The 25,569-nt window shown below is 31.5% G+C and overlaps 1 protein-coding gene across 1 annotated transcript; it reads right to left on the reverse strand.

Annotated features, from left to right (window-relative positions):
• Nucleotides 1-225: 225 nt before the first annotated feature.
• LOC139523320 (serine-rich adhesin for platelets-like) lies at nt 226-10,779 on the reverse strand. The gene is made up of 3 exons (XM_071317196.1): nt 10,654-10,779; nt 986-2,379; nt 226-315 (listed from the first exon to the last, which is right to left on the reverse strand). Exon 2 carries the CDS (start codon nt 2,377-2,379, stop codon nt 1,174-1,176), a length of 1,206 nt encoding a protein of 401 aa, XP_071173297.1. The 5' UTR covers nt 10,654-10,779; the 3' UTR covers nt 226-315; nt 986-1,173.
• Between the last annotated feature and the right edge of the window lie 14,790 nt (nt 10,780-25,569).

Raw genomic sequence — 25,569 nt, forward strand, 5'->3', positions numbered from 1 at the left:
AGATTTATAAAGTTAAAAGGCATTGATTACAAGGTCTTAAAAGGGTACATCTTGAGAGAAAAAGGTAACATCTTAATCGCCTTTCGGATCAACGGGACTTAACCTCTCCGTTTGCTCTGCTCCTCCCAATTTTCCTTTTAACTGGGTTAACAAAGAGCCTAAAGACCACCACATATGATCTTTGTCTTTGAAGTGTTTCAATTGAAAGAACAAAAAACTAAGTAGTTAAATTTTGTTATTTATGTAATGACAAAGCACTAACAATGTCTGTGTACTTTACATGGTTTTACTAGGTGGCGCTCTTTATCGTCTTGTCTGAAAAAGAAATTGGAAAATAATAAGTTCAATTAAATCATAAGTTTTCATATATATCAGCTACATGATATCTTTAATTTTAAATACAACCTGCAATATTGGTCTACTAATTAAAGCACTTGTGCATATTTATTTTGTCTTGTGTCAACGAGTCTTGACTTTCCTGGGCTTTACACAGAACTTCAGTCCAAATTATAAGATCTTTTCTTCTAAATATATATGTATTCGATAAGATTTGACCCGTGCAATAAATATTATAATGAATAGAGATGGGTGCAGATAAATTGTTCCGACACTATTGAATTCCAACCATTTACAAAATAAAATGTAAGTGCTATAAAAGTGTCACAATAAATTTATTGTGTTTTCTTCAAGGCAAACATTAAATTTATAAAACATGCATACGAAATAAAATGTATGTTTTACAAAAAGCCAAAAAAGTTCAAACCTGGTCATCAAATGAGCTTATAATAAGTGTTAATAAATAAAAATATTGTAAAGCAGTGATGCAAAGATATTTTTTTTTATTTTGATATTCTTTTTTCCGGCCTTTGAATTATTTATTTACTTTAGCCCATCCCAGATATTCGGAAAATCTGTTCGATAATTATAATGAGATTTTGATTCTCATACTTATGTAAATACTAAATTTTTAATTTCAATTACTTACAAAATCGTCGCTTGTCATCATTCCTGTTGTCTTGGACATTCAAGTCCGTTGGAACCAATGCCATTTTTGTCATGCTTAGGTGTGCAGACTTCCTCCAACACGATGTACGTGAAGAATTTACATTTTTGTCATGCTTATTGGTACAGACTTCCTCGAATATGTTGTTCGTGAAGAATTTACAAAGTCTTTTAAAATTTCATTGTTTGCATATTATGATTCATGTTTATAAGATCCCCAAGCATTCTATTTGAACTGGAATATCTAGTGTTGTTACTTTTTTGGTAGATATTTGTTGGACTAGGAGCCAATGAAGCGGCTGATTGCAACGAATTCCGTTTTGACCTTGAACTTTTGCCATAAATGTCTGAATTCTTATTATTAGAACTGTCTATCGAGGTCGAACTTTTACTTTGAAGATTGCAGGTTCGTTTAGGAATACCATATTGTTCTTTGAGGCTGTTAGTTTGTAATTTGTACGACGTTTCGGAATTAGAAACACTTGGTTCTGAGGTAGATTTTCCACTTTCAGAACTTGCTGCGGATACGATCCTGTTTTTGGCCTGTGCTGAAGGAATTTCACAAGACAAATGTTCGTCTAACTCATATTCCTCAAATCCGCTACTGTATTCTGATTCTGTTTCGTCTCTGTCAAAAGTATCTCGTGAACGAATAAAATCACAAGAATCAAGAGAAGATGAAGACGTGATCTTTGCAGACGATTTAATTTTCCCGCTTTCACCAGTTTCTGATTCCTTTATCATGTCTAAGATTTGATGTTTCAATGTTAAATTGTTTTGTATCTTACTTATTAGTTCCTTATACTCGCTGCTTACATCACTTTCAGTTGAAATGCTCATGTCATATTCACATCCGGTATCACTATCATTAACACGATCGGAGTCCGTTCTGGTGCTTACACTGTTGCACGTGTAGCCAGAATCTGAGTCACGAAATGCTGGATGAATCAATGAATTTTTATGTTTTTCGCCTTGCCCACTTCTAGGCTTATCCCAAGGTGCACTGTAAACTCTCTGTTTCCTTTCGTTTTTCATTGACGATTTTTCATTAAAATCTGTTTGATCTTCCTGATCAGCATCCCTTTTTGAAGATGTCCTCCTACTTGGTAATATTGGTACGACTAAATATGGTCCTTCAACATTATTTCCCATGTTAGTTTTCTCTGGTAAAAGAGTGAATTGTCTTGAAAAAGAAATTTCTGCAACTTCACTGATCTCATCATAAATATGAACTGAAGAATCCAGATTTTCTGGACTCTTACTTCCTTGGAATCCGTAATTTGAATTTGACTGGTTATGAAAACCATAATTGTCACCAGCAGATTTTTGTTTGGAGGTCTTTTCTTTGTTCTTTCCGTTCTTCAACCACCGGAACATCTACAAATAGAAAAAAAAAAACACACTATTTTTAGGATTTAAAACAAAGATAAGCATATGCTATAGACTATAGTTATGCAGTTTCTGAGATAGCTGATTCTTTCGTGTATTATCATTTTATTTTCCAAAGGATGTATTTTTGTCAACGAACCATTTATGTTGATCGTCAAGCAGATTGCATCAAACATGCGATTGTTAGGAAATCATGCAACTGATAAAACCTTTAAAAGATACACTGGTGGCAGCAAAGATTTTATAGTAAACTTACTATTAGTATCCTTGTTAGCAGTTTATCGTTGTCATAAAAAGAAATGTACGCATAGGCGGTTAAGAATGTATGCAATTATAAAGCTAATATTAACTTTCTTAAAAGATCATTCAGTTTATATTACAAATGTGTGCAAGACATGCATATACTTACTTTATTCATATTGATATTATAATTTAGATATAATTCAGTAAACTTAATAAGTTTTTTGTCAATTGTATCCCACTGGGTACTGTCGCCTTTCTGACTTGATTTTCTCACGATTTCAATTAGTTTGGTAACACTTGTCTCAACCATTTACTTATATAATCCATGAAAAGCAATATTAACTTCTTAATATTTTGATTTTGTGATCTCACTAATTAGCTTTGCTTGCATTTACTTGACGGTTTAAATGAGTCACTCAAATTTAAAAAGTGAAATAACAACTGATAGACTAATTAACTCTAAAACTTTCCCACCACTTTGATCCTAAGCCGATTAGCTTTTGTTTAATTAAGTGCCCTTTTACCATTAATTGTGTCAGTCGCTTAGATCACATGCACGGTGTTACAAAAACGTATTAATAAAGTGATTTTTGAGGAAGAAGTTAAATTATCTTACAAAAGATCGTGAAATGAAACAGAAAATTCGGTTTAACAATTTAGTGTCAATTTTACGCCTTCAGTTCTGCAATAAAGTAACCAAAGGGCTGAAGCTATTGTTACACTTGGTTCTAACCAAAGGCGAAAAGAGATTGCATGTAAACTACCTTATCTATATATATCAAAATAAAATTGAGAATGGAAATGGAAATGGGGAATATGTCAAAGAGACAACAACACGACCAAAGAAAAGATAACAACCAAAGACCATAAATGGGTCTTCAATGCAGCAAAAGAATAGTCTTCCAATTGACACTTTATGGTTATATTTATAAATTTACTGTTTGCAAATTTTTGATTTTTTTGAAAAACTAAGGCTTTTCTACCTCAGGCATAGATTACCTTAGCTGTATTTGGCAAAACTTTTAGGAATTTTGGTCCTCAATGCTCTTCAACTTCGTACTTTATTTGGCCTTTTTAACTTTTTTGGATTCGAGCGTCACTGATGAGTCTTTTGTAGACGAAACGCGCGTCTGGCGTATATACTAAATTTAGTCCTGGTATCTATGATGAGTTTATTTATATGCTGGGAGGAGGATAACTATAACATCAATTTTTAATGTCCTAGCTAGTTTCTATGTATTAAAGATTCAAAATATGGAGATGTGGTATGATAACTATCCTCCGAATGACGTGAATAAAAGTAACCACTGTTATTTCATCAATAATATAAAACAGTGAGACTAAAAAAATTGGGATAGATAGTCAAATAGAATATTCAGTCGATCGAAAAACATAATGGAAGTTTGCGCGATCAGAATGAGATAGCAGTTAAGCTTTTACTGTCTATAAATATGTAAATACATATAATGACTTTTTTTAAATATGTAAGTGATAAATAATTTAGATATTCATTTCTGACACTCCTCGTCTCAACTTTAAATTTAAACGTCCTGAAAAGTTGACATTTTCGGTTAAAGTTGACTAAGATTTGCCCTAGCATTTTTCTTTCTTAAATTTTTTGTTGGGGTATTTTTTTTTTAATTTTAGTCTCGAAAATAAAGAAAGCAGTTGAATGTTGGGTCGAATATTTTAGACATATAAATGATAATCAGAACGATTGCTGTGATTTTAATACCAGATAACGCATAATGCCATGGCAAAGGCATTTGGAAAGGGAACAGACTACATAGACAAATGCATAAAACGCTTTACAAGTATCGCTCCAAATATTGCAGTGGCGGATACAGGGGGGTTGGGGTTTCGGGAGTTGGAATTCCCCCCTTTTTTTTTACGATCAATGCATTTGAATGGGAACATGTGGTTGCACCACTCTCCCTTTTTATCCTGGGTTGGGAACACCCTTTTTAAAATAACTGGATCCATATCTGCATGCAAGTTCCAGACAATTGCTGAAGTCACTGACAGTCACTACACAGGTTGTAAAACATGTGTTTTGCCAGAGCAGGTACTTGTATTGCATTTTTATTCTAGCTGCATGAGCATGTTTTAAAAATAAGAAATCTTCTCTTAGTTTAAGGTTTCAACTCCCACTGTTTTTCTCACAAGATTTTAATAGATAATAAAACTTGTTTATAGGATTTATTTTTCTGGTGTTCTGAAATCAATTAAACTACTGTCAAAATTTATTACACGGGTGACATGAAGGTGTGAAAGTTAATTTTCGGGCTCAGTAAATACATGTATGACAGCTCTTAAATCCAAAGTTGTGTTATGAACTGATAAATAATCCTGGCCAAATGTTCGAGTAAAGTAAATAAATCCATTTAAATCGTTAATTTATCCTTGCTTCTAGGTGACGCTTCTTCACCCTTCGTGTACGTATCTCTCTAGGCTTATGTATATTCTAACACCTTTCAGTCAGTGTACGTAACTCTCTAGGCTTATGTATGTCCAAAACCTATTCTTATTATTAACTTACATCTGCGAACAGTGAACAGTGACACTTAATAATACATGTATGTAAATGTTTGTCTTGTTTCTGACAGGGATTTGCATAGTGCTCACTATACAAATCCATGTTTCTGAATTTCGATGTTGTCTTGCAAACAATGCCAGTTTTTTTTTTAACCTAATGTTTTTCATAGTAATTGCCTGTATTGGGCTGCAAATACCCACTTGAGTGCTGCAATGAACAATGTCGACATGTAGCAAACACTTCCACACAAACCAGTGCTAAGATCGACATAAATTTGCAATGAAATATGAGATTCTATTTGGTGTGAAGGCTTGAAAGTGAATCTAAGTAACAGGACAGCAATACAAGCACCCAATTGTGTGTCTTTGGATTTTTGTTTTTGTTTCTTTCGTGCAGGTGTTTAAAGTCAAATACACCTCACCCCTTCTTTCTATTTATAGTAGTAAGACACAATTATGATATGCTGAGTGCAGCACTATTACATATAGGTCTCTTGTTATATAAGTAGGCGTAGCCTTTCTTTACTTTACACATAATTCATGTATTATATACAACATTTACCATCAGACAAATGCATTAAAGTCACGTGGTTAAAGTGCACTTGATTGTTATCGCTTTAAATTTAGTTTAAATTTTAAAATTATATGGCTGCTATAAAAAATATAATCCTAAAATGTCAAGTGTCATGAAATGATTTCGTGGTGAAGTTTGATAGCGATCTTAATCTAAAAAGTCTGTTCGTCCTGAAAATCTCGGAAACAGGAAAAGGTGAAATGTTGCGACAATAATAAAAAAAACATGCGACAACTATATTTCTGACCTACTAAATCATTCATTTATGTTTTAGCTACCAGCTGGATTAATTGTCATGTAATTCTGTAACAAGTATATCTGATAAACTTTTATAACTTGCACATGTATGTCAGGTGTGCAGAAAGTAAAATCACAAAAATACTGAACTCCGTGAAAAAATTCAAAACGGAAAGTCCCTAATCAAATGGCAAAATCAAAAGTTCAAACACATCAAACGAATGGATAACAACTGTCAAAGACACTTAATGTTTTCTCCGTTGAAAGTTAACGTCTTTTGTCGTGCATTGTACATATAAAATAAGAACATACGGTATGGTTGCCAATGAAACAGCTCTCAATAAGAGACCAACTGCTATAGAAATAAACTGTTATATGTCACTGTAAAGCCTTCTACAATGAGCAAGACACATACTTGATAAAGATTTTACGAGGTCAGACTCGAGCATTGATTGATTGATATATATTGATTCTACCCGAAATGAATTACATAATTATATATATCTTTCAATTGTAATTCCTTCAATAATAACGTGAAACAATGTAAAGTTAGTTCTACCAGGATCAGTTATAAACCTTAAAAAGTTCGCCAAAAGAAATATTCTTCATTTATATCTGAGAAGATTTAAAGAAAACAACATTTTAAATTTAGATACTGCGAGTTGTTCTACAAAGGATTAGAAACTGGTATACATCTGCAAAAGCAGTGTTCTTTTCTCTCTTTCAATAATGTTTTTAGCTCTTCTTAACCAGGCTCCTCTTTTTAGTTATGTATAGTCTTTCTTTATTTAATGTTGATTCTTCTGGTTAATATGCCTTTCAAAATGTATTTGTCCGCTTCAACTTTAAAATTACCCAAATCTCTGAGAGAAATAAACTTAGCATACATAATATCAATCTAAAACTCTCATTAAAACCTTTGTAGGTTAATGATTTTTTTCTTCAATTTTATTTTTAAAACCAGTAACTGAATGCAGTAGCTCTACGTGTTCTGGAAACATAAAACAACGTTTTAAAAACAGCAAATAATCATAAAATACAACTTAATCTCTTATTTCAATTATGAAAACTTATAAAACTTTTCCACATTCAAAAAAGTTTTTATTTTTATGAGTTTTTATATGTCTTTCAAAGAGACAATTTTCATCGTGTTTAATAAAAGCTCGGGGCTTATAAAATATGCAATTGAGACCAAACTTTAAAACATGTTTAATATCTTTTATACAGATTATTGATGATATTCTATATATGCATTTTAATGATAGGTGTTTATTTGGCTAATGTCGAAGGTTAAACTATGTCTCGTATAAGTTTACTTTGATCATAAGAAGATGGCCTCAATAGGTATAAAAATCGGAAGAAATGAAAACAGTCTTCAGAGAGATTGAAAAGATAAGTTTTTGACGAAGATGAAGAAAATATGCAAAATAAATAAATTATTACAATACTTCTACATAAAAATATCTTAAGAGAGCCAAACTAATAAACATTACAAAAAACATCGAACAACGACAACCGGAAAAGCAAATCACTTAATTGATTTGTGACGTCTCGACCCCAGTCAATTAAAATTGATACGGTTTGACAACTTACAAAAACATATAATATTTATTTCTTCATTGAATGACATATTGAACAAGAAAGCACGTAATGTTACACTTTTTTAAGGGATATCTATAGTCATCACATTATTGGAGGTAGATAACATCATTATTTACCCCAGATGGCGCCTCGGGTACAGGAAATAGTTTTGGTGTTGGTTGTTACTGCTTTCCTATCTGTGTTTACAATCGTTTTATTTATTTTGTCCTTAAGTCTGCCTCACTTCCCCGGGTAGCACAGAAACAAAACTATTTATTAACTTGGTAACATTATTTAAATATTGGTTTCTTTATTATAAATGTAAGTAGGGGTATTGATTACCGCTTGTCACAACAAAATCACCACATTGATAATAGCCATCAGTTATGTGAAGTCTATATATCATTTTCCAAAGTCAATGATCTTCGATCCTTACATTCTCTAGACAAACAGAAAAAGACCAGAAACTTTTGATTTTCGAATCCTTTTTAAAGTTGAAAGGCAAATATAACTATGATTTACTGCAATTTTCTGCTAGAAATCGCCACACAATATTTCATTTTTATTGTTGAGCCACCATCTGCAATATTTACCAACCAACTTGTTGAAGACAAAATTAATTGGTTTGTTGAAAGTTGAAGTTGATGTTTGGGTAACAAAACGGTCAATTGACACGTATTACATATAACAGGACAAATCAAAGAGAAAAACTAGACACACAGAAAATGTAACAACTTGTGACAAACACATGAGCTAGACATTTTTCTTGATGTACGCAGCACGCAGCAGATATAGATATGGTTGGGTCTACCTAAATAAACTATCGTCACAACATTTCAGATGACTTCAACTGCAGGTTTTCCTATAGCTATAACACAAGAAAGGTAAATATAGCAAAGGGATAGCCAAACTCACAAGTCACAAAATATTTTAATATTCAATCTCATTACATTACTGCCTGTAGCATGTCAAGTAATATGCATTGTGTTCGGTTTTCTTTCTTGCAGCGAATTTAAATTTATGCGTTGGATAGTATTTGTTGTGGTTCATGTATCAATCAATCACTTTTTCAAATTTCATTATATTATAAATAGATGTTATTTACTTAGATCTTAATAAGATGTAAACTAATGTCCACATTGTCAACCAGAACGCTTTTTGTAAAACAATGTAGACATCCTAAACACAAAAGACTAAAAAAAAGAGAGAACTGGAGAATTCCCCGCAATTATTGTGACATCTTAATTTCTACTTCTCACATGCTTTCAGTCTTGTGTTCTCTGTGCAGACCCTTGATAAAGACAAAGATCAACTTCTTCATTTCATCTATGACCCATAAATCAGAATAGAAGTCACAAGATTATTCCATATGAAAGGAGCAAGGAACTCTCCTTGTGATTTAAGTGTTCTTCACACTTGAAGGCGGAGAAGGTGTATTGGGAAATTCCTTTGATGGCAAGCAGTAGCAGAGATATCGTGTATCAATGAGGATACTTGGGAGTTTTAAACTGTCAATTACACAGCTATTTATATGTCGTAAAGATAACGCTCTCACCCGGGATACCGGCAAACATTTTTATTCGCCTGTTAAATATTCTAAGTGGTTTTGGTCAGTATTTTTTTAAACATGTCCATCTGCCTTGCGTCTGATGGGAAATTAAATTTGAAAGTTCAAGTAATGTCGCTGGTTAGGTTGTAAGTGCCCAAATAGTTTTGTAATCACTTGTGGAAAACTTCAATTTCCTTTGCTATCGATTTTCCAACAAACTGTAAACATAAGTGCACTATATATGGTAGAGAATTTCTGATTGAAAGCTATATCCCCTGCATGGTATAGGCTAAGTTTACATGTTCTACTGAGCCAACCAATCTTCCTTTTCTCATAATATCATCTGTGTATAATTCATGTATGACCAAAAAGCAAAGAAATCAAAATGTATCGTTCGTAAAATGTTTAGTGATGCGGCATTTCTTATGAAACATATGTCACGCGCATTGAAATTATTACATGTAAAAGTTCAAAATAAAATAAAAAGGGATATTTGATATGATTGCAATAGAAACTTGTAGCAGCTATCCTTAAAACTTTAACAAGGACATGAAGGTCAGCCAAGAATTGGGTAACAGAATCCAAACTTAATATATTAATGATCTTGGATTACAGACATAAAATACAAAATACCTATGCTAACATATATATATACATGAGTTATTCAGTGACTATGTCGTGTTAAAAATCATCTTTGATTGTTTAACGACAAACGGGGTTATTCAACAGAGGGAAGTTGTATCAGATGATTGAAGTCGCATCAAATTTAAAAACAGCACACACAAATATAGAAATATTCCTACAATATTATTCAAGGTAGATATGTGGATAACGTCAAAGAGAAAGCAATTTAAACTCATGCCAAAAATTCCCGCGATAAAGAAATCTGGAGGTCGATGTACATGTATTTTTAAGTCCTGATCATTTTTCCAATTTTTTTTAAAGACAAGCCTTCTATCTTGATTGCAACACGTATATAAATAGATATGAAAGACTCAAGTGTTAAAGACGTGGAGTTACAAGGTTTTTTTTGGTGAAAACCAAAACTGCATGTACCATAAAAGTGACGGTATTTGTATTCTTAAGATTACTTTCTACTTGCTGAAAATATGATGATACCGAGGATGATACTCGGTTTCTATGAGAACGACAGTGATGATATGAAGACGTCAATTAAGTGTACAAAGTGACAATATAACCAACAAACACCAAGAACACTACTACACATAGGTGTTGACATGCGAAGCTCTCAATAGAGTACAAAAAGTTGTAATTTACTCAAGCAGAAACTAGAAAAGATCTGCCATCAACACAATGAGCATCTAATAGCAAAAGACATCAAAATGCAACATAAGTCAACCATTAAACGGGTTTTTCTTTGACAAATTTGATATAATATTTTCTAACATGAATTTTGAAACCCAATGCCTTTAAAATATATATTTAAAACACATACAACGTTAATTATAAACTTCTGTAATACTTCCTTTTAAAAGAAAATATATTTTTCATCATTTCATGAAAATAAGAAAAAATAACTTACCTTAAATATTTTTTGTATTCCAATATCAGTAGCGCAGTGGCAGATTGTTTGCTTTCTCTTTTAACACTTTATACAACTTAATTGATAATGATTCTTCAACACAGGTGAAATTTACAAATTTTAAAAGAGGCGGAGTCACATTATCTATAACAGCCAATGAGATATCGGTTTTCAATTTATAACCATCAAACGAACAGGTAAATTGCTCTTTATATAACACTGATTTTAATACTTTATGATTTTTTAAATGGAAATAACCTGACACAAGTCTCTTATAATAATCCTATGGTTATCAAAACGGAAATATTAAAAAAAAAATTGTCATTAGCTCCTATTATAAACTGGGACCATTATGCTAATTAGTATAATAGTCCAGTAATGAATGAACGTATCCAAATGCCAAACAGTGCATGGTTTTTAGTTTTTTAGGGACAGTACTAATAGAAAATTATACACACATTAAGCAATTCTGGTCGCAGTGTTACCTTCTGTATTCTATAACCGATGCAAAAATGTTGTCAAAACAAGAATACAGCTTCGCACTAACCTATATTTGTAGCGAAAAACACAGAGGACGCAGAAAATATTGTTTGGTTTCATGTCGATGAAAAGTTCACTAAACAGTCAGTTTATTTCATATATCTGTTAGTAGTGATATTGCAATGTGGTTTTTTTTCTCAGGAAAGATTCATTTTTATCATGGTATTTTTTGTAGCATAAACTGTCTGACAATTGCAGATTTAAGTTACTGCTGCCATAGAAGGGTTCTAGCATCATAAGATAGTTCTCGACTGACTACTACACTTTGTTTATAGAGTGAAGCGTAATACAGGCGGATTCCAGTTACTAGTAACTGGCATTAGATATATTTACTGTTGTAATGAATATCAAAATGGAAAATGCGCCTTGATATAATTAGAAAGTGTAAAGATGGTTAAAAGAGGGTTTGTTATTTTTTTATCTAAAACATAATATGTCATGTCTTTCAGTATTTTCTTATGGGAAGATATTTCGTGTAAACACCTTCAGATCAAGATAAAGGGAATACACATTTTTCGGCTTATGTGATACTTCATACATGTCTGAAATATTTGACAATGTGATATAAACGATACGTCTTTGTATTGACATCTGCTCGCTAAACACAAAGACTGCACAAAACACGAATACTAAATGGAAACCACAAAAAAAAGTTGATCTTCGTGAGAGAAAAGTATACATTATAATACCTTTCATGGGGAGCCAAGGGGAAGTTCAACATACATCTACATACACATCTATATACCAATGCAAAATATACCAAATTTCAAAGATGGCCTCATAATGCAACTCGTTGTATCAAATTTTGAAATACATCTTAAGGATACGGAAAAGATTAAAAGACTTCATTTATCCCAGGGAACTTCATAATACGCTTAGACCCACTTATCAGATAAATATAGATATTCACGGACTAGTAAATTGTAATTAAACCTACTTAAGATAAATAATGGAATGTTAACACATATGCTTCCCACTAAATATACATGACTCAATATTATGATCATTGGTATTTATTGTTTTCGGTAATGTGGTATTTTCCCCATTGACAATATTTTTTTAAGATCAACAATTTGAGGGTATGTTTGATTAATATCTAATCGTAAAATCTAGACAATTACAAGCTTAAAATTGTAGTTCCTTTTATGCATATTCAATAGAGTGTCAGTCTGTTTTGTCAAAGTTGTAAAACTGATTATGTATTAGTAAATAAAATTGGCAAATGGTCAAAGTTAATTTAAAATAATTTAATATTAGTCATTCAGCTTTTCTTTATAACGTAAAATAGTCATAAACTTAAACAATTAACGAGAGGCTTACTGGTATTATTATTTCAAACAAAGAATCTCTGATTTTCCATCATTTCGACCCGTTCGAAAGGAGAAGGTCCGGTAAGGGCCGATTTTGGCCTCAAATTTCAAGATCATCTGACGAAAGATTTTAGACACTTTTTAAACACTGAAGTGTCTATTTCAGTTGATTAAATTAGTTTATGTGAAAGATTTTAACTGATTTACTAATTAAAAACGACAAAAACGCTCTAATTCTACTTTAAATATTAAAAATCTATCAAATATATGCCAAAACATGTCACTTTTCAGATGGTTTTTGTCAAAATGAAAGTTGCCGCATCCGTGTTCATCCTCAACCTTTATATATGTTATGTATTATCATCAAATACAACTTACATTTCAATATTATGAATGAACACAAATGCAGCCACTTTCATGTAAGACGTAAACCGTCTAAAATTTAACTAAAATGCTAAAATTGTGAAGATTTCAGTAATTTAGCATGACTTAATGATGTTAGTACCCGATATGTGTGCATTGTATTGTAAAAAAACAGCCCACATTTATGTAGCAGAAGCATTCTACTTTCTAATAAATAACATTTTTGTAAAACTTCTATATTTTGTGGCCAAAAAGGGGTCTTACTGAACTTATTCCTTTGATTGAATATATTTATATATTGCATGGAAATTATTTATTGCTGGTTGTTAAACGACTAGTGGCAAATATTTCATGCATGTTCAGGTTGAGATCAATCAAAATATGTTTTTCTTTTTTCTTTTTTGATCAGCTGTTTTTAAAACCCTAATCAGTAAACTTGGTGCATATAATAACGTTTTATGTCCGTCCGTTCTTTCCCCCGTTTCGTGCATTTAGATATACGACTTTCATTGTATGGATTTCAAAGAAATTTTCAGAAAATTTTATAACCTCATCAAACTATAAGCACCTTATACTTAGCCAGTGGTTCAAAATAAGTACTTGAGGCCAAGATTGAGTAAATAATAAGTTTTTTTTAAATACAGGAGCGAAGATACATAATCGCTGCTATGCCTTTTCACAATTTATCGGAAACTGAGAAAGGATGTATGGAATATAAATATGCTTACCCTTTTTCCCGGTTACACACTTGAAGTGACGATTCAGTTTTACACATACAATCTATTATATGTAATGCTTTTTTCTTTAAATTAATTTTCAACGCAATTGATTATGTATGTATTTAAATCATAGTTTCTCTTTAAAAACGTATAATGTCGTACCAATATGCAAGATCAAGTGTCCCCTATGTTACAAACCACGAACCCATTTGTCGTTTTCCATCTCGATAAACCACAAAACGTTCCGCATGCGTAGGAACGTTAAAAACAGGAAATTTTCTCATTAAAGACAAAGAAGAGAACCTAGGACAACAAGTAATCCTGAATTAATTCTTCAAATCGATGTAAATTGAAACGATAAGCTAATCAGAGTTCATCTATCCCGTTGTTTTTCAATTAGATGCAACATTTGTATTTCCACCTTAATGAGTATGAATAGAAGTTCAAATGACAGATATATGGTCGCCACAATTAAAATGGACGACATTTCTAACAATTCGTTCTTATCTGTTTTGTAGAAATGTTTGTTAATTTATTTTTTAAGAATTGTAACACGTGTAAAATGGCAGATTCACGCGTTCGGTGCAGGTATCGACTGAAATGGCAGTAATGGTCAACGATCTACTTTTTTGTTTGAAGCTGTTAAGTTCTTTGTACCTAACAGTCCGATAAATAGATTTTTTCATGGATATAAAACGATTTCCATATGTCAAACCATAATGTTTATCATGCTGTTAAGTCAATGCGGGTTAACAGAAAGTACATACAGTATGAGTTTTGATAAAACAGTAGCAGTATGATCATCGTATTAGTTCCTATCTAACCTCAATCTAGAATAAAACAATATACTAAAAACAACGATAACCAGGTGATATATTCAATATGTGAAATCCAAGTATATTTAGGTACAATTTGAGTGGAAACATTTGGAGCCGCATACGTAACAGACTGAAAAATTAGCCAAAAATGAAAAATTAGCCAAAATTGAAAAATTAGCCAAAAATGAAATTAGGTCTATCATTAATCCTAGTATATTTAGGTACAATTTGAGTGCTAACAGTTAGAGTCGCATACCGGTAAAAGTCCCAAAACCAAAATGAACGACAATTTTATAACACTTGATAGTAACGAGAAACCATGCAAATATTATGTTGACTTGTCATTCTTCCTCATAATATTTAAGCTCAAAGTATACCACAGTATAGCGATTTACCCCAAGATTACGAGGTATGAATAGGGTCATTTTTTGTCTTCTTCCAAACGAAAGTAAAACTCTTGCCAAAGTGGGGTGCCCGTTTCGCTGCTGTGCGGGATGACCTGATGAATATACAGTCACGTCCATTTAGCATAGGACGCTTCGTGTATAAGATTACGTTGCCCTCTGCACATAAACAAAAAACACTCGCAATAACTCTTCGATGGGCCCGTAACTGACAAGTTGCAAGGCAAGGCTATCTATTCAAACACGTTTCTCTTCCTGGAGATGCATGACATATTAGACACTGAAGTTAAAGCAAATTACAAGCAAACAGTCAGTTAGTGGCAACGCATTCCATGCATAATGAAAATATAGAGTCTTTCATATCGCATCACTAGATATATTTAGACACAAATTTCCTAGACTCAAAAGTGGCTATTTTTCGATTTCCAATTTTCCTTCATTTATACAAAGGAAGGTTGCATTCTAATAAAAGCTGTTCTATTGGTCAAACCCATTAATTCCTTTGTTCACTGACAATAAAATAAGTACCCTAACATAGTAAAGTGCAAAATATGCAGATTGCACGCAATGTTGTTATACAGAGTCATGTTTTATGAGGGAAAGCTACAAATCATCTGTCAATAACGTACAATGTCTAAATGTTTCATTTGTTTTATTGCTTCGATTGTTTTATTTTTAAGAGAAGGACTTTGATTGGTTTTGTTTCTGGTTTCAACATCATCAAGACTTTGAGATCGTAAAGCTTTTTTGTTCCTGCATGATCATAACAATATAACTCGGAGCATTTTATATATTTTATTGTTTTAAATTAGAACAACAGTCGTAATGTTTTAGAAGAAAAGAAAATAGCTGTTGTCATATGTTTATCGTTCTGTTTTAGAATATAACATTAACGATAGATAAACGCTATAAAGAGTTCCATAAAACATTTATTCATTCTTCATAAAAACATCAATACCAGATCATAATACCATGACATTGCATTTAATATTTTACGAATATAGAACTTTTCGAAACGTGACACTGTAAAACATTAACGACTTATCTAAAAAGAAAACCCCAGGATTAGATAAACTTATAAGTACTACTAGTTCATCTCTAGTTCCTTCACTGATATGTACATTCAGTTATTGACTATATCATCAATATTGATAATCAAAACCATAAGTTGAAGAGAAACCTACAACACCATAAAGTAAAACGACAAAAAAAGTCGAGCAGAAACCTATAGACTTAAATCGGGATAGACTTTCGTTTGTCTGGAGGAGTAGGAAGGTAGCTCTTTATACTATTTAACGAACTTAACTTTTTCAATAAAAATAAATTGTTCTAAACAGACTTTTGCAATATGTGTTTTATGGATAAATATGTTTATAAGAGAACATGCATGGATGTTCAATGGTCAACCGGTCGAATTTTATCTCGGATAAAAGGGTCAGAGAACAAGTGGTATCTGCCAAAGTTAGTGTAAAATGGGATTATATAAAAAAAAAAAAAGAAAAAAAAAAGATTTGGTATGATTGCCAATGAGACAACTGTCCACAATAGACCAAAATGACACAGACATTAACAACTATAGGTCACCGTAAGGCTTTCAACAATGAGCAAAGCCCATACCGCATAGTCAGCTATAAAAGGCCCCGATAAGACAATATAAAAAATAAACGAAAAACAAATATGTAACACATAAACAAAATTTAGTATATTTTTTAAAACAAAATTGAGACTATAAACAGATAATACAATACTTTTACTCCCTGAATTTTTAAAACAAATTGTTGATACATATGTAGAACACAATAAATAAGTATATGTTCTGCAAGGGGATAAGTGTTGGAAATGTTTAATGCCACTCGTCAATCAGGGTATGTTGGATAGCTTCAAAAAAACTTTTCTTTGCAGCATGCCACTTTCAGATTCCTCAATGAGTTCTTGTAAGGGGGTTTAACATGCAGATAGCGCAGTTCCCATCCTACACACGCTAGGCATTGGATTGGTGTGCCTAATCTCACCGACGTGGCTGCGTATTTATACATTCCGCAAGTTATTCGATATATTTTGTTTTGTTTTTGTTTTATACATTCATTACTTTTATAGTGATGTTTATTATGCCTGGTGTATATATTTAAATGTTCTATTTTATACAAATTGTGAGACTCGTTAATATGATATAGATTCTGAATCCAAAACATACCAGCAGAAGAACATAAAAGAGGGTCTGGATGGGTTTTACAGAATAGAGAAAAATGGGCAAATACTACTGAACAATTGGCCAAAAATACATGGTATAGAGGGGGAAGGTTACAAAAAATAAAGTATATAGAGAACAATAAGGTGCTAAAACATAAAAAATAGCGGATAATGGTCAAAATGTATAAAGAATAGAAAATAATAGGATACTCTCAATAAGAATACAGGTATATTGTATAATAGGAAAACGTATTGAGAATAATGGACAATTTTTTATTAAGAATAGAGAAATTGGCTTGAAAGTCTTGTAAATACCAAAGAATACAAAATCAAATGGCCACTTACACTAACCCTCGTAAAACAAAGAAAGACACACTATTTATTCGGCCAATTTCGGCAAAACTATGAAAATTCAAAAATTTAATTATGGAGTCACGATATCTGTTGATACTTAGTCCAGTGTTTGTTCATGTCATGTCAGACTAAGGAGAGATGGAACATCCTTGATCCGTTATTTGACCAGACTTAGAACAGATGTAAATTAACTACTTATCTCTATTAGGAGAATCATCTTGACACGAGAAAATTACCATTGAGACACATCATTGTTTACAAATTTTAATCTGACTATTTATTTTATGGATATAAACCCATTTCTGGAATAAATACACTATTTAGAATGATTATACAGTACCGTAATCTACGTTACATAAACTTTTAAGATACACGATAAAATACCATAACAGATGTTGGTTGTAAAATCAGGCATGACTGACGTTATAACATAAATTCTTTAAATAAAGCCCAAAAACAAACAATTTGAGTGAGCTACGGACTTATCAAATAATATGTAATTTACGTGAACAATAAAAAGGTCAAATCGATTGTAATTTTCTGAGAAAATAGTATTTACTTTTAACGAGGCATTAGGCGAAGCCTTTGTTTGACTGATAAGATGAGATGGTTATCTTCACATAATGTTTACTAATTTTAAATTGATATTTTGTAATGTTGACTATTTCCTCGTTAGAAGATTAATGATAGATGCAATGATAAAGTTCAAGATGCAACTGTGGGGAAATCGTATTGTTTAGAAAACAATTCCAACTTGTTAAACCAATAATTCCATGAAAAAAACATTTTTATCTTTATTTCCCATTAATCAGATTGACTTAATCTAGTCGAGAAGAAATAATCGGAAATCGTTTGATTTCTTGTAATTGTTTTTCTTATACCGCCTTATCGCCATTTATAGCTCAAGATAAGTTCGTAGGAGACAAAGACACTTTTTCAACTTACAGTCTACAGAGAAATTTAAACAGATAAGTAAGAAAAGTACAATTGGACATAATTTTCAAAATCCGCAAAAAATCGTCAAATTTAATAGCAGTCAGATTTGTATTTATAATTATGAACGGATGAAAATATTATATTTATAAAGATTTATACAAAAAAATGTTTGAATCAATACAATTCATCAAAAATTGAATAGCAGTTAGATTTGTATTTATAATTATGAACGGATGAAGATATTATGTTTATAAAGATTCCAACAAAAAAATCTTTGAATTAATGCAATTCACTAAAGATTATTCGGTCGGAGATCTGCAAATCCTTGTTTGAACTAAGCCGCGGATTAACAAAAGGTGTTACCGAAGCCAGACTTCAAAGAATACACCGTGGCTGGACATATGTTTATACATAAATAATAAAGTGTGAAAATGACCAAATAAATATCTACTAATGCCACTCTTTGTACTTTGATGTAGGTACTCAGCCCACAATTTACACCTTCTTTGTATATACACTACGGGTTAATGATTAGTTATTATGAGTTTGTTTATTATTTACTGATTGTTATAACTAACAAAAGTGTGAAAAGATTTGTGAATTTCTGATAGTGAATTATTGCAAAATAATACATGTGTTGTCTTGAAAATTTGCATAAAATGTTTGAGGTTTTCCTTGGCTACATTTATCAAAGAGTAAAGGCCAATTTTCCGGACCATGAATTTATTGCAATAAAGGGCCGTTTTAATCTTTACTAAAATTTACAGTATCCTTTGACATTTTACATGCAATTGGGGTAATAATTTCCTTTATTTCAACATGATAACATACTTTAGTCCAAAGTCAAGTGTACAATTAGGTCCTGCATTGTATACAACATAAAGAATAATATTTGATAATAAAAGTACAAATACAAATATTAAAATATCATACTGATATTAATTTCATCGATGTTGTCATGATTTGTATAAAGATAGATTTAATATAATTCAGCACTCAATCAACTGTTTTTTATATTTAAATATATAAAAAAAAGAGTATCAAGTTACATTATGAGCGTTTTTTTTATAAGGTAGGAACTATACTATAAAATTAGAAATGTCTCAAATTGTATAGTTTTATTTGGTCGAGTTAAACATTATGCAAATTTGTACGATTTTAATTTGGTTAGAATGCATAGTTATCTTTTCCACAAACATATAAATGTACAAGGGATATCTTTCGACTATCCCTCTCAATGAATTATAATATTTAAGAACAGAGACAATACAAATCATTATCATATACTTTGAACACTTAATCATCATATAGAAATATTAAACAAATATTAAACAAAGACAGATGAAAATGCAGATATCATATAAAATATTTTCAATGAGTAAACTTCCCTACAGAGACTATAAAGAACGTTGACATAAACAACTATAGAGGTCATTGTAAGGATATTCCATAAAAAAATATCAAAATTGGGCTCTGAACATGCAGAGAGCGTAACACTCTTTACACGAATGTCGGATAAAAGCTCTACAGAGCTTATGTTGCATTGTTATATGTATAACCGACTTTCAATAAATCTTTTATGTTTTATGCTTTATTAAGCATCGGATTTTACGTTCCCATTCTAACCGGACGTGGCTGCGTACTTACACATCCTGCGCAGCCAAACGGACGCAAGAGGAGAGGGAGGCGGGTTCAGTTTGGTATGACATGCGTTAGTCTACTGAGTGATTGAGATTAAAAAGCGGTAATGTAGGAAAATGAAGGTCCGTGTCCTGGTTTTTAAGCCATTCAAGCAATTTAACATTTGGAGGGAAGTTATATTCTCTCTAGAATTTTACACATTTAACATTTGCTACTTTTTTCTTTCAAAATCTTCGAAAATATTTAAATAGATTCTACAAGATTTTCAAATATATCTGTATAGTTTACTAAACCGGTTGGATGTATGCGTTCAAAAGAACTCCAGTTCAGAAATGTTTTTGTTCAATAGTGTTCATTTTTAAATATACCAGTACTTAAATGTACAATTTAAACTTAATGTTAGACCGGGAAAGTCAGATGCTTTTATCTTTGCCATGACAAACTTCCCAGTTTAATTGGTGATGGTTTTCTTGGCCCCATTATGCGGCGTGTTAATTTTACAATGTAAGCGTTTTGCGGAAAGGTTCAAGTGAATCTAAATGAACGCAATCTTGCATTAACAGAAATTACTGTCATGGGGTTACAGATACCACAGATTAGAAGTTGTCAGCATCTTAATGGTAAATATTTTGTTTCTCGTAAAAGATTAATACTAAACGTATTTTCTCGTCCTACCTTTTATTTTAATGTCGTAAATGGAGCTAAGGCATTTAAAATGGTATATTCATACTGCGGAAATTTTAAAAACATCCTTGAACATGCAGCATTGGCTATAGGTGTAATTTATACTTACTTGTTCAGTTCAATGTTTCTATCTTCCGAATATATATTCTGAGGCTTTTAGAAACTTATACTAGCATCGCACATAAACTGTCCTTTTCAATTTTTTGAGAAACGTGTTTTTAGTATTATTTCTGATTACGACGAATAGAATCAAGATTATATCATTTTGTGTTATATTAGAAAGGTTTTTTGAAATGAAAACTGAACATTAGTTCCACCTGCTTAAACCCAATAAGCAACAGAAGGAATTCAAATCTGAATAATTTAGCAAGCGACAAGCATAATCCAATACTAATAGTCCTCAAAAGGCTGTGTAACTAGCATTGATCATGCATAGCTTAAAAGGCGACGTACATGCAACATTGATATAGATCTTTTATCAAGGACGTATCATCTTTGTTTTTCTTTTGTTCTGTTGTACATATAATTAGGCCATGAGTTTCCTCGTCTAAATTGTTTTACGTTTGTCATTTCTGTGTCTTATCTTGTTTGTTTAGCGATTTTGAATTTGCTCATTGTAGGCTAACTTTTTACTGCAAGAGAGATGGATGTACAAAACAAAAACATGCATGAATGCGGTCAGTTACATTGTCAAAGTTATTGAAGGTCGAAAAGTGCCACGTGATCTAGCAGCTACATTCTAGACCAATATTGGGATAAAACAAAATAAGCTAATTTGTCTGCTCTATTCAAACGGTTTTTTCAAGTATGTGAATTATTTGGTAGGTATACTTAGACCTATAAATGCTATTTATGGATTGTGACTTGGATGGAGAGTTATCTTATTGGCACTTTAAGATATCACATCTTCTAATTTATAATTGGTATATATAGGTGTTCATAAAGCAATATCAGTGAGATGTTTAAAAATAAACAACTTAAGTTTATGCATGATCTAAAACGATCAGTTTGAACGTTATCCACACTTGGAACGCTTCAAAGGGCCCGATAAAGAACTTGTTTATGAAGTTGATTTTAAATAAACCTCTAAAATTAAAAGTTTAGAGATTTTCAGAGAAACGAAGGTTAACAATGTTTACAACTACACACTTGGTATAATACTAAACCAATCTTTAAATTATGACTTGTTATGACCATGTGTTTAGATTTGATTAGAGTACTAAGTATATATTTGTTTTTGAATTGGTATGATGTCGTGAAATTCAAACATATGATTAATTTTCGATCGGGAGGGGTGCTTTAAACATTTTGACAAATATCATCAGATGAGTTTTGTCTAGACAAGACAAATAAATCTATTATAGGGTATTGTATAGGATGGGTAATACGAGGGTTTCATACACACTATTGTTCTCTTTCTTTGCATGTTGTATAACGGAACAAATATATGATGCAATTTTCGCCAGTAAAAACACACTTGTACGTAGGTGCAAGATAGGTTCAAATAAAAATAATTTAAGATATACAAAACGAAGCATACACAAATAAGTACTAAAGGACATTGTGTTGCTAATCTATTCAGACTTGTACATGTATGCCTTGCATTCCACGAAGTCATTACTGCTTGTTTACGCAGTAAAGTCATCAGTTTTTCTTCAAAATGCCGACAACTTCATCAACCAAACAAACAATGATCACATGAAATAAATTAAACATATTAAACACAGAAAATGTATCGATCAACAAAATGATATTTCATTTAATATAAAATATCTTCTTTACTACACACAACAATCAAAAACAAAATTAATTTAACCGTTATAAGTATTGAGTATTTAGAAATCGCTTTTATTTCCGCTGGAAAGGGGAAGAGGTGGTTGATATGTATTTGTACAACTATATTTACAATCATTTAGGTAATTAAATCAGAAAATTCGATCATGATAAATGAAGTGGAATTCTAAATATTTCATTTATTATTTGTTAAGATGGCAAATATTAACTTAGTCTCACAGGATGACCAATATTTGAATTATCTCCCTTTGACGATTCCATTATTGTTATATAATACCGGTCCGAATAATATTTGTTCTGAGCAAACATGGCGAGCAAGGTCGTCCGGTTATGTTTTTATTGTTTTGGTAATAATTGCAAACAAAATCGCCACAATAATATTTTATAGTTAATTAACATGAAATGTAAACCGCAATGACCATTGGATTTAAATTCTAGAGAATAATAAAACTATTTTAAACTTGAACATACAAGCTCTTTAAAAATATCATATAGAATCCTATCGTCGAATAAACAAGGACATGAAATGGTAAAGGACAATAGCATTAACGGTACTATTTTTCTCTGCACCAGATGAGCATTTATACAACAAATGCCTTCTGTGCTGACAAAAGATAATTATTCTCCAAGTATGATGATAGCCAAAATGTGCATAAAACATAAAACACAAATAGCACCAAACCAACATAGCTAAAACCGTATAAAGCCGCTGTATCTGCATCTTCGCTAGCCATGCAAGGGTTACGATCCACTGTGAAAAGAAGGGAAGTGGGTCGTAAACTTTGGCTAGCGAAGATGTGTATCTGTGGCCAGCCTTTTCTGAGAAAGTTGCAACTTTAGTTTAAAGCAAACAAAATGTATAATTCAAACTACTATACTATACAAATATACTTAAGCTTTTGCTACTTTATGTGGGTGGTATTCTAAGGTGGCTAAAATTCGTCATTTGTTTAAGTGATGTCAAAAAGTCAGGATAATCTTTTAGGTTTTGTAACATTCTCTATAAATAATTGCTGTCTATTTTACATTGTATATTATCAGATTATTACATGGCATTTTTCATATCGCATGTATTATCAGCCCTAGGTTCAATATTAGCCCAAGAGCCGCATGGCTCGAGGGCTGATATTGACCGAGGGCTGATAATACATACGATATGAAAAATGACATGTTATGATCTTTTTATCATATGCTTCAACAGTAGAGAAAAATAATAGATTCATATATTGATCCTTTTACGTGATTCCCGAAAAGAAGTTGAAAGAGTAAATAGTTCACGGACGTCGGACCCAAAATCTGATGCATTCAATATGAAATCTATCATATGCCTCAACAAAGAAATAAAACACAATTTAATATGGACGAATCGACACAAAAATAATTCAACAATATACATAATGAACATTGTTTGGAAAAGTCAACTTTTTTTAAAGTAACTTTCTAAATTATGTTTCAGAAAATCTAAAAAAATGCATTTATTTAATTTTTTTTTTTTTTTTTTTTTTTAATTTAATTTAATTATTCTACACAATATACTTTCCAGTATTCAAATAATTGTTTTGTACACTACTTTGTAATATTTTTCCACTGAAAACGTAGCATTGAGGTATATTTTCCGGAATTTGCCGAGTATCACCGGAATGCCATGTGATAACGTTACGGAAAGGCATGTGATAACAATCGAAGCATGTGATAAACTTTTCATATCAGCCCGCTAAACACCAATTCGAAAAATATGGAAAATACTTTAATTTAATGTTTTTATCATACGGTAAAAATAATATGTTATTTAGTCTAAGTATATGATAATTAAGATTGATGCATTAATGACAGATCTTTGCATTATCGTCCGTGTTTTATATTGTCTATGTAAGGATGTGGTAATTTTGACAGATCTTTGGTCGTATGTGTTTTATTCTTTTTCATCTAAGTTAACTTACCCTTGTCACATGTTAAGGAGGAAAGTTTGAGCGATCAATATGATTATCCCATGTGTTTTTCCTAAATCAGGAGCGACTATGCAAGATCCCCATGGTTAGTCGGAAGATCGTTCCGGGGAGCCTGTACTCCAGGAGTTGACGTTGGTAGCTGTCTGTCATTATTGTTTTGTCATTATTAGGCCTATTATATTTTCGTTTGAATTGTTTCACATTTTGCCATATCGGGCGTTTTATAGCTGACCCAGTATTACTTCTAATCATATTTACTATGTAAACCATTCGTTCAATAGATGATATTATCTGGTATAGATGATTTTGATGCACTATGTTTTTGATAATCTATATTGTAAATACAGCACTTCTAAACTTATGTGACATCTCTCATAAGTACTTGTCCCTAATTAATAAACATGCTTTTATATCATATGTTAAGGCAGTCATTTAATAAATATGCTTCCAAAGTATTGAAATGTTTTAGAATGGCCCACTTTAAACATTCTTTGTTGTGTTTTACATAGGACTACAGATGGCACGAAGTTTTACTTTATCAAAAGCGTTTTATATCATCTTTATTGATTACATAACATCTAGATATTAATTATACTTTTTATCTTTTTTTTCAAAATCAACCTCGGTACTAGAGATTCTCAGTGGCAAAATACCTTAAACATATATTGGATTTTCTCTCCCCAAATGTTTTTGGTATATCTTCAATCTCCCCAAGTACTTTGGTGATTGTTATTTCAAAAACATGTGCGCTGGAAATTGTGAACTATTTTCTTCGTGGTTTCCATTTGATCAAATAGCATTTTTATATATCATTTAATTTTTATCATATTTTAGTAGTAGATGTAATAATCATAGATATCCATTAATTATTAAAACCAGTTTAATTGTTTGACTATATATATGTAGTATTAGCAACAACTTCAACAAACAAGAAAATAATCTGTCATGCAGATGAAATATAGAAATAGAAAAGTAGAAAACTACAAAAGAAATAACACAAAGAAATTAATTTTATATTTCATTCATCCTTTCAGCAATCCCAATTGCTGGAAAAATCTGTTCGCTTCTCTTTGATATTAAACAAAGTGTATTTATCTGAAATCCCAATTTCACGATTAAAGCGACAAAAATTGGACACGTCACTGATCATAAAACTGTAATCTTTTGAGAGCATCTAAAATGAATTAATACAAATCATAAATATTACAGTAGAT

Source organism: Mytilus edulis, chromosome 5 (assembly GCF_963676685.1).
Source record: "Mytilus edulis chromosome 5, xbMytEdul2.2, whole genome shotgun sequence".
NCBI lineage: Eukaryota > Metazoa > Mollusca > Bivalvia > Mytilida > Mytilidae > Mytilus > Mytilus edulis.